At 37.5% G+C, this 18,527-nt stretch overlaps 4 protein-coding genes across 14 annotated transcripts in view; 2 read left to right on the top strand and 2 right to left on the bottom strand.

The window, feature by feature from the left end:
- The first annotated feature begins 476 nt into the window (after positions 1–476).
- LOC113210760 (putative DENN domain-containing protein 10 B) lies at positions 477–2,569 on the top strand. The gene is made up of 9 exons (XM_026428889.2): positions 477–693; positions 820–1,034; positions 1,129–1,225; positions 1,318–1,455; positions 1,535–1,638; positions 1,715–1,813; positions 1,895–2,012; positions 2,092–2,227; positions 2,365–2,569. Exons 1-9 carry the CDS (start codon positions 663–665, stop codon positions 2,498–2,500), a joined length of 1,074 nt encoding a protein of 357 aa, XP_026284674.1. The 5' UTR covers positions 477–662; the 3' UTR covers positions 2,501–2,569.
- On the bottom strand, positions 2,233–8,828 carry LOC113210758 (ATP-dependent RNA helicase abstrakt). Its single transcript, XM_026428886.2, has 15 exons — positions 8,672–8,828; positions 8,102–8,221; positions 7,862–7,997; positions 7,642–7,777; positions 4,729–4,938; positions 4,455–4,588; positions 4,211–4,367; positions 4,018–4,098; positions 3,830–3,911; positions 3,589–3,720; positions 3,319–3,487; positions 3,078–3,227; positions 2,807–2,989; positions 2,580–2,727; positions 2,233–2,477 (listed from the first exon to the last, which is right to left on the bottom strand). The coding sequence occupies exons 1-14, from the start codon at positions 8,711–8,713 to the stop codon at positions 2,591–2,593; spliced, it is 1,869 nt and encodes a 622-aa protein (XP_026284671.1). The 5' UTR covers positions 8,714–8,828; the 3' UTR covers positions 2,233–2,477; positions 2,580–2,590.
- A 39-nt stretch (positions 8,829–8,867) lies between these two features.
- LOC113210759 (GTP-binding protein 10 homolog) lies at positions 8,868–11,414 on the top strand. Its single transcript, XM_026428887.2, has 7 exons — positions 8,868–9,067; positions 9,212–9,338; positions 9,421–9,585; positions 9,746–9,964; positions 10,061–10,299; positions 10,371–10,494; positions 10,576–11,414. Exons 1-7 carry the CDS (start codon positions 9,014–9,016, stop codon positions 10,812–10,814), a joined length of 1,167 nt encoding a protein of 388 aa, XP_026284672.1. The 5' UTR covers positions 8,868–9,013; the 3' UTR covers positions 10,815–11,414.
- Positions 10,959–18,527, bottom strand: part of LOC113210761 (transcriptional activator protein Pur-beta) — a 25,827-nt gene continuing 18,258 nt past the window's right edge. For 7 of the 11 annotated variants that reach the window (XM_052266203.1, XM_052266199.1, XM_052266202.1 and 4 more), the window contains 5 exons: positions 17,160–17,275; positions 16,972–17,074; positions 16,780–16,898; positions 16,406–16,644; positions 10,959–16,296 (listed from right to left, as the gene is read on the bottom strand). In XM_052266203.1, coding sequence (XP_052122163.1) covers positions 16,119–16,296; positions 16,406–16,644; positions 16,780–16,898; positions 16,972–17,074; positions 17,160–17,275 — 755 coding nt within the window. In that variant the 3' untranslated portion in view covers positions 10,959–16,118. Of the gene's footprint in view, positions 16,297–16,405; positions 16,645–16,779; positions 16,899–16,971; positions 17,075–17,159; positions 17,276–18,077; positions 18,225–18,527 lie in introns of those variants that run through there. The other 4 variants (XM_052266200.1, XM_052266197.1, XM_052266196.1 and 1 more) reach the window with 4 other exon arrangements.

An 18,527-nucleotide genomic window follows, 5' to 3' on the forward strand; every position in this document is an offset into this window, starting at 1 on the left:
AAGGAAAAGTACACAACTGCAACTATTTCAACATTAAACAATTAATGGTTTGTCAGAATGTTCTCTGAAACTATGAGCGCTGAGTGAGTGAATTAACAAGAGCATGACAAATAAGTGCAATGAAATTACAAGGAGTTTCAGTGATATAAACAAAACCCAAAACAAGATTGAGAAAACTAAAAAAAGAAATACAGTTTCAAATAGGATGTAGAAAGGGTCAACTTTGCGAAACTAACCTGATATTTTAAGACTGCCGAAGAAGTTGCCAAACCGACATAAATGAACAAATCAATCTGATAAAACTTCTGATCAATGATAACCAATGTTTGGATCTATACGAAAACATAACCTTGTAAACAATTCAAAGAAAAATACCTCACAATCTACAGATTACATTGCCATTGGTATTCTCGTTGGTATTCATAAAACGAAACGAGCGAGCAAAGCCAAGCCTAACCTGCGCGCTTGTGATCTACGTGCGCGTCCTCTAGCGGTTGATGTCGGAACCCATTTGGCGACTGCTAATGTGTCACTTGAGCAGTCGACAAGCGAGCTGTCAACTCTAGTTGGTCTTCCTGTGTTTATATTTACCTTCTCTTCTTTATCGAGTTATTTTATTGGACAAAGGCTGTCAACAAGGAGTCGAATGACAGAAGTTTAAAATGGCAATTTTGTCTTCATGTAGTATAATAGGTAACCTTATTCCTCAATCAACATATCCTATAATTTGTTATTAGTATCCTGCATTCACTGCGTTCACCTCAGGAAAATGTTATGAAACTTTCATTCACATGTCTGTAATCAAACATAATTTTTCAGAGCGTGACACGAATGGAGATGTTTTATGGGCATGGACTTTTCCTTACATATCGGATCAACAACGTTCTCTCTCCCTTCGAAAGTGTTGCTTAAATGAAGGAGATGGGGGCAATGCAACTGGACATGGCACACAACGTTTTATCTTCGGACATTCTTTTAAACAGTGGTTTTATATAGGGTGCACTGAAGTCTTTGATTCGGACAACCTGCCATGGGTACCATCATTTCTTGTTTGCAACTTTCTTTAATAAATGTTATGAATAAGAAGCATGCCTTAATGCCATGCATATTTGCTTTTCTGTCGTGAAGGTCAAACAGTTTGCATTGGTTTTATGGACCAATGACTTCAATCCTGAAAAATATGAAACATTAATTAGAATTTTTAGTAAAACATACTGCAAAACTGGTAAGCCTTCGTACTATGTATCATCACATATTCCCAATCAAAACTTCTTACCATTTGAATACAGCATTTTTCTTCTTGTGTACCTTTATTAGGTGATCCATCTATTATGTTACGTCTGTATTTATCTGTGGCAACTACAGGCTCATGTACTACTGAAGAAAATGGAACATTTATTGTCAGAGAGTTTGATACCCCTAGAGGTTCCCAAAATTGTCATACCATGGTGAAAGGTAATGTCCTAAGAAAACTTAAAACAAAATCAAAATAGTACCTTAGCTAAAAGTAATCAAAAAACTCAATTTGTTTCAGAATTAATAAACATGTTTGGTTTAGAAATTATATTAATCTACACAGCAATGTTACTTCGGAAAAGAGTTGTTGTTTATCATCATAGCCTTCAAGCACTTCAAAGAGTAAGTTTTATTTATTTCATTCTTTGTTTTGAAATGTAAAATGTTAATTGTTTTTTTTTTTCCAACATTGTTTCAGTGGATTCGTAGTTTCCCTGCTTTGATGACTCATCGTCCAGAAGCAAATGATTTATATCCCTGGGTTGATTTGGTTCCTGAAGAAATTACCACTCTGAAGGTAGAATAAAATTTTAAGTAAAGTATGTAATTTTGTTTTTAAACTTAGCAATGTTACAATTTTATTTGATATGAATTTCAGGCGAGTCAGTGCTACATTGCAGGATTTCGGGATAGCACAATAGGGAGTCGTGCAGACTTGTATGATGTTCTTGTAAATCTTCCTGCTCGTGAAATTTCTGTGGCCCCTCATGCCAAAGGTGAATTCTGATGTCAAGATTTTGCTGAGCTTTTGTTTGGATAAAGAATCAAGTTCTAAGTGTGTTGAAACATTTTCAGAGAGTATGATTATGACAAAAACTCACAAGGAAATTGCAGTCCAGTTAGTACAGTTAGCTGCAAGAGATGATGTTGTAGAATCTCAAATTGTAAAGGAAGTTGCTGATCGGACCTCTGACTTGCTCAATAATTTAAGGTCGGTTTCCAATATATTCTACTTAGTTTAATTTTTTTCATGTATACATTAAATATTTTGTAAATTAGATACTAAATGTTCACAATTTGGGTACATAGAATTATATTTGTGTTTACTTTTCTTCATTTACCTTACAGATCGCTCTCAAATGTCACTGATTCTGAGGGCCGGGCTATGGTGTCGGTAGAAGAGCTGCGTAAAAGAGGTTTTGCAGCTCCTCTTGAAAATTTCCTCTTTAATTTGGCAGTTGCTGAAAACATGATAATTTTGTAAATTAGAGGAGGCGCATTTATAAGTGTATGTGTATTCTAAAACAATTAAATATTTTTGGGATGAAATTTATTTTTCTTACCTTCAATAACCCTACCAATCAGCAGCATTACTGGCCAAATAGTCTCTGCGGCCAATGTTGGAAGCTTGCTTGCTCTGAATGGCTTCCAACTTGGGACAGTCAGTGATTCTGTGACCAAGACCACCACAGTAACTGCATCCCCTCTCATCTAGAATAAAGCATTATTCCATTTATTCTACACTGCTCTAGGTTCAAGTTACATATTTACTAAAGGAAACGTTACTTACCTCCAAGATCAAGATATTTCTCATTATCAGACTGCAGAGCAGCCAAGAAGGGAGGGACTTTTTGTTTTGCTTCAAGTAGAAGATGTTTGAGGTCGAGTAGAACTGATTCATCATTAGCCTTATTAATGAACGTTGTTGCTATTCCAGTTTTCCCTGATCTGCCAGTTCTACCAATACGATGCACTGTTCACAAGAAATATTTTTTGTTACAGTAAGAATATGTCTCTTTTACCTCGGCATGAAAAAAATGTCTTGTTAAAATGTAGCTTACCGTAATTTTCAACATCATCAGGCATATCATAATTGATAACATGCTGTATTTCATTAAAGTCAAGACCCTTTGATGCAACATCTGTAGCCACAAGGACATCTTTTTCACCTCTACGGAAAGCTTCAACTGACCGCGATCTTTCTTCTTGATCTAGATAACAAAACAATAATATGAATGAAAAACTGTTCAATCAATCAATCAAAATAAATTTTAATATTATTGCTTGGAATGAGTTAATCACCTTTTCCACCATGGATTGCTACAGCCTCAACACCTTTCAAAAGAAGATATTCATGTATAGCATCCACATCCTGTTTCTTTTCAGCAAACACTAATACAGGAGGTGTTGTCTTTTGAAGGCACTCTAGTAGGTATACAACCTTAGCCTCCTGCTTTACATATTCAACTTCCTGCAAAAACACGCCAAAGCATTTTTCAACTTATTCAGGACTTAGTGACCAAGAATAAAGAAAGAAAAATAAGGACGAGAGGGTAGTTTGAGTACACTTACCTGAATAACATTCAATGAGGCAGCACCTGCTCTGCCAACATTTATTGTGACTGGTTTCACCAAAGCCGAACGAGCAAAATTTTGGATCTTTTTGGGCATTGTGGCAGAGAAAAGCAAGGTTTGCCTTTGACCCTGCAGAACACAAAATTGAATATTTTCAGTTTAATGTTGTACTCATATTGTATTGTTACTGTACTGTATTGTTATGTCATTTAAAATCATTTTCAGAATCTTAATATACCTTGAAGAAGGAAAAGATGGTTCTCACATCCTCCTCGAATCCCATGTCTATCATTCTGTCAGCTTCATCCATACAGAGGTATCTTGTTAAACAGAGAAGTAGAATTTAACCAGAAAAATTTGACTGTACATCACCTTATATCCAATCACACAGATAATATTTGAAAGTATGTAGGTATTTATAGTTACCGGCAGACATCCAATCGGACCATTTTTTTGTCAAGCATATCCATGAGTCTTCCAGGAGTAGCAACCATAATATGCACACCTCTACAAACAAAAGAAAACAATATAAGAGAATAATTTTGCGGTAGTTAATTTGATAAGAAAAGGGTTACGTAAAACTAGGTATGGCTACAAAAATCTCCCAGCGGCTTATTACCTGTTTATAACATCTAAGGATTCTGATACAGGAACCCCACCAATTGCTAGACAGCACCGTATCTCTGGAGCACCACATTGTTGCATGTGCTTTGAATAATAAAGAATTATATCATGAGTCTGTTTGGCCAATTCTCTGGATGGACAAATGATCAGACCTGGAAGCAGTGCGTAAATAATTTATGAGAAAAGTATTAAAAACCTGAATTAGAAAATGATAGTTGCAGTTGAAGAGTGAAGCCTACCATAGGGCCCTTCGTGACGGATAAAAGGCATTTTAGTTTCTTGTTCAACTGTAAACATAAGGATGGGTAATACAAACACCAATGTTTTACCGCTTCCAGTGAAAGCAATGCCAATCATATCTCTGCCAGACAACCTGTGGATTATCACATAAATTATTAAATAAAATTAGCAATTTTCTGAATGATTGAAAATTGTAATATTTGAAGGTCCACGTACATAACATTTATCAATTAGAACGCTGTATTAGTTTAATGACTGTTCCTATTAACTTACACTGTAGGAATACCCTGAACTTGAATAGGAGTTGGACGGGTGATACCTTTTGCAGCCAACCCTTGGACAATGCCACGATGCAGTTTCATATCTGCAAAATTTTTGAGAGGTATGGGCACACCTTCACCCTCGACAAGAATATGTAACTTTTTACGGACTCGTTCATGACGTCTTTCAGACATTCGATGAAAGGGCCTAGGTGCTCGCCAGCTGAAAAGATAATCGATTTAGATTAGTAAAACCAATTTAACAAAGTTAGAAACTTTATCACACCCAACAGGTGAAAACACAACAAAGAGAGACAAGAAGAAATAATGGCCACCACTTCAAACAAGTTCAGAATGAGTCAAGCTAAACAAAAATGTATTACAATTAAATTTATGTTTGATTTGTTTCTGATGGCAGCAAAACAGTTAAAAAGTAGAAAAGCAACTTGTTTCTTCAAAAAATTTGAAAAATATTATAAATACATGTTAAAGAAGATTGTAGTTTCTTTATTTCAAATGTGTAACAACATAATTTTTAAAAAATCAACAGCTAATAACAGTAATATACAAAAGAAATCATGATCAAATGTTTCTAACTGTATCTTATCTTGGAAAACCCGGTAACATTCAGAAATTAAAACAACACAGACATATCAAACTCGCAACATAATTGCTTAAGAGGGGCCACTGTAAGTATTCCGAATGTTTTAGGGAAGAAAAGACAGCTGTATTAATCAGAGCACTTTGAAAACAAAATGTGCAAAGAAAAGTATAGAACTGCTCACTACTCAACATCATATAAAAAGTAAACGTGGCAAATAACAATGCAGTCAAAATCCTCCCAGCGATTTGAAATTGCAAGAGTTGTAACAAAGTTCAACTTATCAGTTGGCTCTCCTGTGGCAAATGGACAAAGTTAAAAAACACGGAAAAGTATCACAGAAATTGTCGTAATTGTACAGATTACCTAAGATGTAAAAGTTTAACAAAATTTGATTAAAGATCTCTTGCAAAACAGATAAACCCATGGATAAGAATAAAAACATCAAATTGCCTAAGGAGTTAGGAATAATTAGTTTTTTTAAACATCATCCCTTAACAGCTACATCGGCAGTGTAGAAAACACTCTACAAAAAGCACCAACAGTTGTAATATAATCTAGTTATTTCATATGAATTTCATGAACTTTAGCTTAAAAACTACACTTAAGTTGACAATAAAAACAGTCTTCCCTCTAATATATCAATAGCACCTTAAAGATATTGAGACAACCTCTGGCAAGTGAAATTATACATACCTAACAGAGATAAAATTAAATCTTATGTATAATATATAACATTTATTCATTTTCCTATGTTTATGAAAGCCACTAGGAAAAAAACTTTTATTTCCTTTGAAATATGTTCCAATAATAAGTTCAAGGTCTGATTGGTTACTGGAACGTACATTATCAAAATGATTGGCCTTTTAATACTGCCAGTGTTGAGGTTAGCCTTGAGCAAGTTAAAAAAAATAAAATCAATTGGATTGTAACTCCACCACAATTTGTTTTTTTAAAATGATAACAGACTAGAAGGGATTTGGTTCAGCCTCTCTCATTTTTTGGGTAAGTTCTAGTTCAGCCATGTCCGCTTTAGCTCTGGCACTTCGCACAGCTTCTTTTGCAGCAAGCATACGATATTCAGCCTCTTGAGCACGTGCTGTCTGCTCCCGAACTTCCTGCCTAACTAGTTCTAATTTTAAGTCCTGCATCTCATCACACTGTCTCTGAAAATCTAAAGTACTTTGGTTCTGATGCCGGAAAAACTTTCTGCTTCTTGCATTTGTTCCTGATGTAGTTGAAATGTGAGTTTCACAAGTTTCTGACTGGCTAGGTATTGACTGATCCCATGTTTTAAGTGCATTTGAAGTATCTGAGAGGAAAAATATGTATTACATGACGATTTGTTGGAACAAAATGGCATGTTTTAGGATAACATACTTAAGGTTGTGCACTGCATAACAGGCTGATGGTCAATATTTCCACTTGTGTTAACTCCGTTGGTGAATTCATTTGCACTAGGCACATAGTCAGAATCTTCATCAACAATCAGATTTCTACCATCTGCTGATGAGAGTTCATTTAAGATCACTTCAATTGCACCTGAAAGTGTATCAGGTTTGTGAAATTTATGGGTGGTCAAGTGAGAAAAATTTTCCAGAAATTAAAGGGATTAAGTATCTGTACTAACCATCACCATTGAATGGAAGACTTGAGTAGTCAGCTCCACTAAGGGCAGACAACATCACATCAATCTCATCTTCCATCGTAATATCAGCACACTCAGCCACTTTAGCTTGTATTTCAGGTTTGTACTTTCTCCTCATATTTTCCCAAACTTTTAACAACTGTTTAGATGTCACCTGAAATGAGTGCATTTGTTTAATAGTCCTAGGATGACTAGTGGCTTCCAAGACAGGGATGGTATAAGATAACCAACCTGTTCTTGAACTTCTTCCATGCTGTTGTATTCCAACCCAATTTGATGCCATGCTATTTTCTTCAAATGAGATGTGTTAGCGTCAGTCTTTTTGTTTCCAAGGATAGATGCATGTTTTCTCAGAATACACAGTATAATTTCTCTTTCTCTTCGTGTGAAGGGTGTCTTCCTGCTTCGATTATTATGAGAGAAAAGAAACAGAATCAGACCACTCCTTCTAACAAACTACACTTGATAAAATTACTCTAAGCTGAGTTATACGTCCTCCTAGTTTTGCATGCCCTCAGTCTGAAGTTGCTACATAAATTAAGCTACTAGATTTCCATACTGTTTTTTCAACACAAATATTATTTGAATGAAGTAGTGGCCTTGCTCCAATTAGGAACCTTAAATTATAGTCCTCGAGAAGAAAGTGAAAGTGTTGTCAACAAGATGTGTCAACTTACCTTGTTTTAATGGGATCTTCATACTGAATGCCTTTAGCAAGCTCAGCAACACCCATAAGTGCTTTGCTTTCTGCAACACTTTCAAGGATACGTTCTTCTTCTTTTAGTTGTCTTTCCATGGCACTTTCTTTCTTGGCTGATAAAGATAGATACATCCAGTCAATACCTTATAATATTCAATAAATCAAATCTCATATCAAGAATTTTTTTCTTCACTGACCTTCAGCCAACTTTTTCAGCTCTGTATGTTGATCAAGCAAACTGATATTTGATTTTCGTCCCCACACTTGTCCATCTTCTTCGTCATTCTCATTCTCATTTTCACTTGACGATTTGGTCTTTCCTTCATCTTTTAACTAGAAAACAGAATAGAAAATGTGTTAAGATACAATATGAAGACAAAATTTCTCAGAAGAGAGTTAAATATGCACCATATTCATAAATTAAATGCAGAACAAACCTGCCCAAGTCTACCAAGTTTCAAAAGCTGCTGCTTCTTCCTTTCTTTCACTGGCACATAGGGAACATAATTGTCATCTGAGTCTGAACTGCTTTTTTCGTCATCATCTCTACGATATCGCTAAAAATAAAGACAAGAACTATTAAACGAGTACTCGATTACAGCACTTGGAAACCGTACTGAGTAAATATAACAATTTCAACCATTATAAATCTTAATATTTTAACAAAGGTAATGTTGAAATACTAGACACGTTTGATGACTAACAAAAGTCGTGGTTCTCGCTTAAGAAAACATTCTGAGTAAAAAATGTTTCCTTTAAATGTCTGGAGAGATAGATAACCCACTACGCATATAAATTTTTCTCGAATAAGAAAATGTAAGGAAACAATTTAACAATAAATAAAAATATAGAGGATTTTTACCCAATCTGAAAAGGCATTGACATCATTCTACGAAACGTAGACGTCAAAACAAAACAGTTGTGCACACAATTTGAAAATAAAAGATGCCGAACGAATAGCACTGTAGTACGGTATTTAGTTTCATCAAAACAATAATCTATTTTACCTTTGCTGATGGTCCATCCTTGGAAGTAGAACTACTGCTCATTTTCAAGTTAAAATATGATTTTTCTTTCTAATGTGGCGGTGATAACATAACCTTTTTTTCTTGTTGACTAACTTCAAACTGAGGAAAACATCACCGGGGAGGATTAAAGCAACTAACGACTAAGTATGAAAAGTTTGCTGCTCTGTTTATTTTGACCAGCAGCCGACACGATCTGTTCTAACCTTCCCGTTCCTCGATGCTTGGTACATTGGTGTATTGAGTGTTGAAAAACACTATTTAATGTCTTTTTTCATTTGTAGAAAGAGAATGTCATTATCGTTTTCAATTGCTTGATCAATTATGGTCTGTCTTAGCCCATCTTTACTCATGCGAGTAACATCGGTGTCATTAAAGGTAGATACGGCAAAGTACACTATAGTTAGTTGACAAATTTGCCTGAAGCTTGAGAAAAAGGGGCGGCCCTTTCTTAAGCCTGGAGTGTGTTCTAATTTGTTTGGTTTGTTTTGTCTGAGCTTCCTAAAACAATTTTGCTTTTAGAGACTTCGTGGCACATTTTTTGATAAAGTGCATTTAAATCTTCGAGCTGGTAATGGAGGTATGGGCAATCAGAAGTTCGGTGGTGTTGGAGGTAAGGGCGGGGACATATACATGAAAGGGTCTAAGGGTAAGTTGTCCGTTAAAACCATGTGCTCTCAAACTTTAATTTTCATGACCTTACCTGATTACATCAAGATGTCTAATTTCAGTCAAGGATTTGATGGGCGTTGCTGTCCAATACCCAGAAAGGAAAATAAGAGCTGAACATGGTGGAAATAGTATTGAAAAAAGATTATTGGGTGTGCGAGGAACCGACATAGTTGTGGAAGTGCCCTGTGGGGTCAGGGCCATCACTGATGACAAGCTCATTATCGGTAATAAGTATTCAACCTCATCATTTTGCGTATTTCCCTATTTTTATTAAACTATCACTAGCATTATCAACTTTGCGTACACATTTATCAGCTTCACAAATTTTTCATTATATCATTGTTTATTAGATTTTCTCTCCCTTAACATCTTTCATTTTTATAGGAGAAGTAAACAAAATCAACGAGACAGTTCTCCTAGCACGAGGAGGAGTTGGTGGAAACCCTGCAACCAACTTCTCTGGTCTCAGAGGACAGAAATTTAATGTGACACTTGAGTTGTCCCTTATTTCTGATGTTAGCCTTTTAGGTTTTCCAAATGCTGGCAAGTCAACTCTTTTAAAAGCATGTTCAAATGCCAAACCAAGAATTGCAGCATATCCATGTAAGCAAGCAACTGCACATCTATTAATATTTCTTTATGTTGAAAATATATCAGTGTTTTTAGATTGAACTTTCATAACTTGGTATTGTCTTCTAGTCACTACTGTGAAACCCAATATTGGGATTTTACAGTATAAAGATCACAGGAGTATATCAATGGCTGATCTTCCTGGACTTATCGAAGGAGCCCATGCCAATTATGGAATGGGTCACAAATTTTTACGGCATATTGAGAGAACTAATATTGTGTTAATGATTGTTGATGTGACCGGATTCCAGCTTAATCTCCAGCACCCTAAAAGATCTGCACTTGAAACAATCATGTTACTCCTTAAGGTAAAAGTATGACTATGTTAAAAAATGTTTTGTGTTTTACATTTTATAACTTGGACCATTTCTTATGTTAGGAATTAGAACTTTATAATCCAAGCTATTTAGACAAGCCTATGGCTTTGATAGTGAACAAAATGGATCAACCTGGATCAGAAGAAGTGCTTTCAGAAATTAAAAGTAAATTGGCTAATATAGAAGGTAGGTTATTCAATCAACTATCACAGTACTGCACAAAAGTGAAAGATATTGTTTAAGTAATTTTGTGTTTTCCCCCATTAGAATTTTCTGAAAATTTGCCCGAGAACATGAAGTGTGAAAGACTTATACAATTTGAAGATATTATCCCGATATCAGCAAAATCTGATTCAGAAAGTGTGAAAGCTGTAAAGGAATATGTTCGCTTATCTTTGAAAAATCTTGCTGAAAAGAAGTGGTCTGACACAGTTCAGGGTGAGGTGGAAGAGTCTCTTAAAAGATTAAAACCAACTAGTGAAGAAAAGGGACCCACACTTGTGTAAGATAAAGAAAAAAAATACAACTACATTTGATAACTGTGTGCATCTCTACACTCTTTTACCACCATTCTCCAGCTTCTCTTGATATTGTATAAAGAAGAGGTATACTTGGGTCAATAATGGGAAATGAAATAAGAAAACCAAAAATTTGCTTTTATCGCCATAAGATTCTATTGAGCTCTCTAGAACGCCAAAATACTTGGCTCCAACTTTATCCAGAGGATAGTCACTTTCCAATTTTTCATGTAAATACAAAAAAAATGTTCACTAAGATTTTGATCAGATTCTGTGCTCGACAGTTCAAGGTTATGTAAAATGAGGGAACACCAAATTTGGAGAAGTGGCAAAGGATAAAGTTTGACAAGATTTGAATGTCCTGAATTGACCAGAATGGACAAAACGATTATTTCTACAAAGCCACATCAATACATCAAAGACCTCCTGCACCATTACAAAAACACACTTAAATAACATACCAATGCATTCGTCCTTTACACCAGTGAATGTTAAATCAATTACAGAAAATAGTTAGATACCTCAAAGAACATGGCATGAAAGACTAAAAAAAAAAAAAAAAAAAAAAAAAAAAAAAAAAATAAGAAATTTTCTAACATGTTAAGACTAATCAACAAAAAGAAATAAAAACAGAAACTGTAACATGAACGGCAGAAGCAAATCTGCAAACAGGCATTTTTTAAAAAATGAACATGAGAAGCAAATGAATAAGCCAGAACTAAAAGTATGTCCTGAAGCACCCTTTGAATAAAAAGACAAGTGTAGGTGTTCTCCTTTACTGTATTTGTATTATCATAAAGGGCTGAGGACAAATGTTGCTCGTGCTAACGGCACAAATGAAAATTCCTCCTTTGTGAATAATATTAGTAACAACAATACAAACAAGGAGGGGTGGGATGAAAATGTTGCAGTAACTCTTAACCATACATGTATGTATATTGAAGGTGGCTTGGTAGCAAGTCTTCATGAAGCTGGGTGAGCTGGAATACAAAACCTTGCCAAGCTTGACACTTGCTTGCTTTCACTTCAAAACCAATGAGTGAGGAGTATTCAACACAGTGAAAGCTGAAACTGAACTTTGCAACACAATTTTTAGTTTAAATATCACATCATAAAGTGTTCCAAAAAATATGTCAGATTGCAAACAAGTTTTAGAACAAGTAGTGCCCCAATTCCTTAAGGCCCAGCACACCCAGATGTTCCCTATATGATGAAACTGAAAGTAAGTGAGACTTCGTATGGAATGACATTCAAATACCCTAACATAAAAGAACTAGACAAGTTCTTCAAGAAGAAGATGTGGGTGTTACTTTTGTAATGCGCTACATCTGAAGTAAATAATCTATTTAGTACAATCAACAACAAAATTCAATATATACCCATGGTTCAAGTGATTTGTCGCATATATACGACACTAATTACCTTTAAACTGGAGCCTTTCTGCCAGAAATGGGATAATGGCAGTGTACTTGCTTTAACATATAAGATTCCTGACACTTTGCAATGCAACACACTGACTCCAAAAGACATGTTGGTGTGGTTTTGACTTGTTATGTGCTGGATGTTAAGAAAATATAAAGACAAAGTTACATGTAAATGAAAAGTATTCAAGAGAAGAGGTTCAACCAGATACCTAGTTGTCTCCAACAGGATCTTCGACTCTTACATTTACTTCAACAGATCAACTAGAGTAAAATGCTTCTTTGCACTAGATGGCAGTTCAATAAGTTCATAAATTTCCTTTTTTTGCAAGTGTTTCTTCCTGGTTATTTATAAAAAGCTAACCTGTTGCTGTTGAAGAGAAAGTGAGCCAAAAATAATGTCAATTACTATGATAAAATTTAGATGGTTTGGATTGCTGAGGATAGTAAATAATTAAATACTTTCCTACTACATGAGACGCATTTGTTGTTGTCAAATCCACTCCAATATAGGAAATATTTTACATTTACCCGTCAAATAAGTATTTGCACTGAAACTTTGATTTGAAAGTTCCTAGGAACTTTCATTGTAATTAGAATAACACCTATAATAAAAAGTAAATGCAAACTGAATTTTGATGTGATTAGAATTGAATCTGACTCCAAATCATAGTAATAACAATTAATAATACATGGCGTAACCCGTTTTGAAAATGTGTAGATACAGCACATACAAGTAGGTACCACACAAACAGCTCTCCAGAAAGCAAATCCAACAAAACAGAAACAAATCTTTTACCAGCGAGTAGAACAAACAATATTTGACAACAGAGTTAAACAGCTATAAACAGTATTGTACAGCACCTCCCGGAGGTTCGTGAAGCCAGCCAACCTTACCACTCTAAAAACAACCATACATATTAAAATAAATATTTCTGCCAGATTTTTTTCTCTAGACACAAATATCAAAATCATCTCTTTCCTTGAGCAAGCTGGTATAGTGCTTGATCGTAACCACTCTAAGAAAAAATCTTATTTTATCATACGGGCGGAATCATCACAAGAGCTCACACTTCACGAGCCTCCTAGCCTGTCCAATATCACATCAACAACAAATTTTAAAATAATGAAATGCATTAGCAAACATCCTAGATAGCCATGTAGAACGTCTATGTTAAGCTGCCCATAAGCTTATATCCCAAACCATTCTGCATCTACTGTGATACAACATACATACCACCTATTTACCTGTGCTGTACAATTACAATTGATCACAATTTGAGAGAAATTTTAAAGGAAAAAAAAAAGATAGAAAGAAGAAAATTAAAAAAAAAAGAAAAGAAATCTCTTTATGAAATGAAAGAGACATGCATTCTTAATATACCAAACGTGCACTTCATGAGGAAAAATTATGAAAAGAAAACCTGTCATGACTAATTACAGAGCAGTGGCTAGATTCCCAACAGCCCAGGCATTAATTTTTATTTTAGTTTTTTTCTATTTAAATTCTGTGACATCCTGTGACATCTAGCCTAGTCTTTACAGATCCCTACCACCATGAAAAACTGCCTGCCACCTGTGCTAAAACCACACACATTAACAAATTTCATTGCCAACAACACAACTATCAACCGCCTCTTGGAGCCTCTCCTGAAAATCTTAAATCCTATCATAACTCATATCTACAAATCTGCTCATTTCACTGAGTTGACCAGCAACCCAGAATGTGCTACCCTTACGACACAACAGAAGTAATAAGAAAAGGCTAAGGAGGGGTTGGAAGTACAATTTGAAATTATTTTTAAAAGTTTTGAATAATAAATTTCACTAACTATGATGCAGATACATTTGTTTCCATAACAAAATTACTAATTCCAAAAGCCTTTTTGAAGGGAAAAATTTGATGAACAGGGTACAGCAATGTTTCCATTGAAAGAAAGTTTGAAATTTCAGAAAACACTGTTAGAGACGGTTGAGTCATTACAAGATGAAACTTGATGTTTCACATGATATGAAAACTTCCTGCATCTGGAAGGCTTTTTAATTATTCTTTTCTTTAAAGAACAGTAATAAGGGGAGCACATTGTGTGCATTTACTTAATCATATGCAACATTAAATAAATTAAGTTTCACTTTATTGATGGAGAAAAGGTATGAGGAAAAACCAAAACATTCCAACCCCAACAAGCATCTCTTAGCAGAATCTTCCAAAAATAACCTTCTGTGCTATCACCACCATCTCAACCATCTCTTTAAATATAAACCTTTCCCGCATTTAAACCTTTCTCTTGTCAACACATTTAAACTTTGAAAATCTCCATCAAAGAGCATGTTTTTCTCTTTGTTTACAACAATACAACAAAGAAATAAAGCAATCAAAATATGCAAGTTAATTCTCTCTTTTTATCTCCCTACTGTACTTAATGTATTTCTTATATCAATCTAATCAACACAAGACAAAAAGAAAAGAATCTGTTAAATATTCTGGTAGTATGTAAATTACACATAGAAAACCAATTTTTAATGTATTCCTTCCCATACATGGATCACTCGCTTGGCCAGATTTAAGAAACGGTCCACACTTGGCGCTAGGCGCTGGAGATGGAAAAGACCAGAGTTTTATACAAATATAATTATTATTGGAGTCCGATCTGTTTAACAGACGGAGACCTCCCAATCAACAAATTGTTCAACCGACTGCACCGCAGCATTTCCTTCAACTGATGGTTACACATGCCTTCACAAGACACTCTGCAATATTTTATATTCTAACAAAATTTTGAATTGTATATTTACATAATTTGTACCATACCACACAAGTGTTGTCTTACCGCCGAGTGGCTGACGCCACTGTATGAGACATGCACGAGCACAACCACTCAATTAGCAATTCAACATGGCCTTTGTGTATGTTACGTCTACAAGGTAGTCAAATGATTTAGAATGAATGTTTGAGACCCGTGTCAAAAGGGACAAACATCTATTTCTTTTATGCATAATGTGAAATGGGTTGGCCCCATTGAGTAAGCTAAGGCATATCACAGGCTGATGTCAGTTCAAACAAAATGAAAGGAAGAACATTCAAAACATAAAAGTACGGGCGACTTTAACAGCCTCAGCATATTCTTTGCTGTACACTTTTAAACAAATCCATAAATACATAAGTATTTAAAGACTAATCAAAGCAAAAACATAAACAAAAAATAAAGGAAACAAAATAAATGAACGTAATTCAACAAAAACTTTTTTAGAAGTCCAATAACAGCCAAAACAATACATGTCATCAACAGATTATATAATTATGTACTATATAAGTAAAGATCAATGAAATAGAGAATTAATTTAGTTCACGCAGTGACTCTTAGATAAAAACATAACAGAAAACAGGTAATATTAATTGATTGACACCTATAAGAATTTCTTGCCTTGACTAAATTCACTTGTTCACATTACTTTGCAATTCTGAGTACTATACATTTTTGTTTCAAACAGCAATCTTATATGGCTCAAGAGTGAACATATCAACTTTGTACCTTATATCTTTGTCTTGAAGAGTGTGTGCTAGATTCGAACACCCAGCCGACCCACCGACCCATTACCAAACATGGAATGGCAGCAACAAAGGTCCGTCCAATTCAAACTTCAGTCCATTCGCACTAACAATCACCATCACTACAGGGCATGGTATACCCTGGTAACCTAGACCAAAAAAAACCAGCAGCAGTTTGAGTCTATTGTTAATTTCATTTCCTTTACAATATCTACTGGGTCCCCACTGTCAACAAGTCCTGTCATCGCGTCGATGCCGTCGGCCGTCCTGGAGGGAAGTGGCGTCCCATTCAAGGGACATTGTGTCTAGGATTTGCGAACCTCACTTGGGCCCGGGGCCAATATCTGTACCACTTGATGATGCCTTGTCGCCACTAGTTGCTCCTGATGTGCTGCCGTCCTTCATCTTGTCACAGTAATCGGCGAAGATGTCCCGGAAACGAGCCCACGATTTCTCGGGCACCGTGATGGCTGTCCGGAAATTAGATTTAACCTGCAACACCAATAGCCACAAGCATCTGCGCTAAAGGAAAGCTCTGCATAACGCTTCACTTCAAACATCAGTCCGAAGCAAAAGAATAATGTTTCAAAGGATTAGATCAAATTCTTACTTCTGAAATGCGCATGTAGATCCCTCGATTGTTTTGACCGATGTCAAAGTAAAAGTTCTTGTTTTCCACACGCATGTGTCGCCCTTCAGGGAGTTCCCCTTTGAATCCTCCGTCATCGGTCCCAAATTCGTCCAGGAGGTCTGTGAGAGCGTCCCTGAATTCTATCATACCCTGAGCTGGGATGGCGATCTGTGAACGCGGGCCTCCCCGCGTGATGGTCTGAGATACCTGTGCACACTACAAAAAATTAACTGACTAAAGTATTTTGCAAAGCATGGGCAACAGTACAATTGTATAGATAAAATCAATTATTCGGAGGAACAGAAAAAGACAACAATGTCATTTGGACGCTTTTCTCTGAACTCCACTCACCCTAAGAAAGCGCCCGCGCGAATTTTCTTTCAGGTCCAGATAGTAGCGGCGATTTTCTTTGATCATCATTTCTGATTTAAGTTTTCCATCTTCTGGCATTGATTCTGGATTTGGCGGACCTAGAAACAGTTTTCCATCAGAAAAGTACTGTTTCAATAAAACCAATTTCTGACAAATTAAAAATTTACTTACCAAGAGATGCATAAAAATCACTAAATGAAGAGAGATGGTCTCTAAAATCTGCTGCTGTGGATAGTGCCAAGAATATCTGGCTCCGTCTACCATCAGCACCAATCTGTCAATAAAATGATTAATGATTAATTATCAAATTTAACTTCACTCTGACAATTCATCAATAAGGGATCACTACAAAAACTTACTTCTGCTACTTTGATAAATCGCCCTCTCCTATTCTGTTTGACATCTAAATAGAATCTTTTGGACTGAATTTGAAGCATTTTTGTGGCCAGCTCCTGCTCGCCCTGTTGGTTTTGGCCTGGAGAAGAAACGAAGTTGTGTTACTCTCTCTCAGTCGACCACAACACAACACCATGGTGCACCATATTCCACAAATTCAACGAAAAACCAAGGCAACCCTTCGCTGCAATGTAGTCCCGCCCACTTGAGCCCCTGCAGCAGGCCAGATTGGCAGCTCGCATGCACCCGTGCAGGGCGGGCGAGTCTACACGGCTCACGTTAGAGCAAGAGGCCAACCTGCTACACGCACACAACCAGTCTACACACTACTAGGTGGCTGACTAACCCCGCTCACTTCTGTAGTCATGCTGTACCGCACGCACGAGTCCAGGCGGGTTGCCTACTCGCTCGACCTGTTAGGCGCCGTGGACAGGGGCGATAGGCAAGTCCGCCCGCACTCGTGTGAGCGGTACAGCATAACTGCAGAATTGAGCGGGATTTATCAGCCACATCAGTACATCTGTCTTCCCCCTACACGGAACCAGGCGCACAGTATCCATTTAAAAACACAGAAAAGGAGACCACCCTAGTGGGACTGGAAAATACACAAAGGAAAGGTGGAGGAGAGGGTGGCGCGGAAGGTGAGGGGGAAAGGGGGGGGGGGGGCTAACCCACTGGACCAGCACGCGCAGCATCTCTTCTACCAGGAGGGGGCATGGGACGAGCCCACCAGGTGCCTGGCCCAGGAAGCCGACTGATTCCGCAGAGCCTTCAAGTGGCGTTGCCCCACGAGTGAGACAAGGACGGAGCTGCACAGGGAGGTATCCGGAAGCAGCAGCTGCACAACCAGGCCAGGGCGCCGAGGTGCCCCGCGAGCTCACCGTCATCCGGGTCGGCGTCAGAGGTATCGATCATGAAGTTGGGCACATTGTTGTTGGGCAGGCGCGGCAGGCGGTGCAAGCCCAGCACGGGCCGGGGGCCGGGCCGGAGCATGGCGCCGAGGGCTCCGCGAGGCTCTCGCATCCGCGACGACACGACCGCGTCGACAGGTGGCAGCGCGGCGGGGCTGCTGGCCTGGCCCGGAGCGCGGAGCGGAGCGGAGCACACTGAGCGGGTCCGACTTGGCGCGCTACTTGGCCCCGACTAGGCTCGGCGCGGGCTAGCGCGGCCCGACGCGAACCTGGCCCAGTCGGGGGAGGCTTCCACCAGAGAGATGGATGGACGAGTGGATGCACGCATACTGGAGGGGGGAGGGGAGGCGCGGCCGAGCTGCATATGTGGGTCAGGACGCCTGGAGGCGGCAGGGGCGGGCGGCGAGGGTGCGCGGAGGG

Source organism: Frankliniella occidentalis, unplaced genomic scaffold, assembly GCF_000697945.3.
Source record: "Frankliniella occidentalis isolate FOCC.00 unplaced genomic scaffold, Focc_3.1 Scaffold36, whole genome shotgun sequence".
NCBI classification, from domain to species: domain Eukaryota; kingdom Metazoa; phylum Arthropoda; class Insecta; order Thysanoptera; family Thripidae; genus Frankliniella; species Frankliniella occidentalis.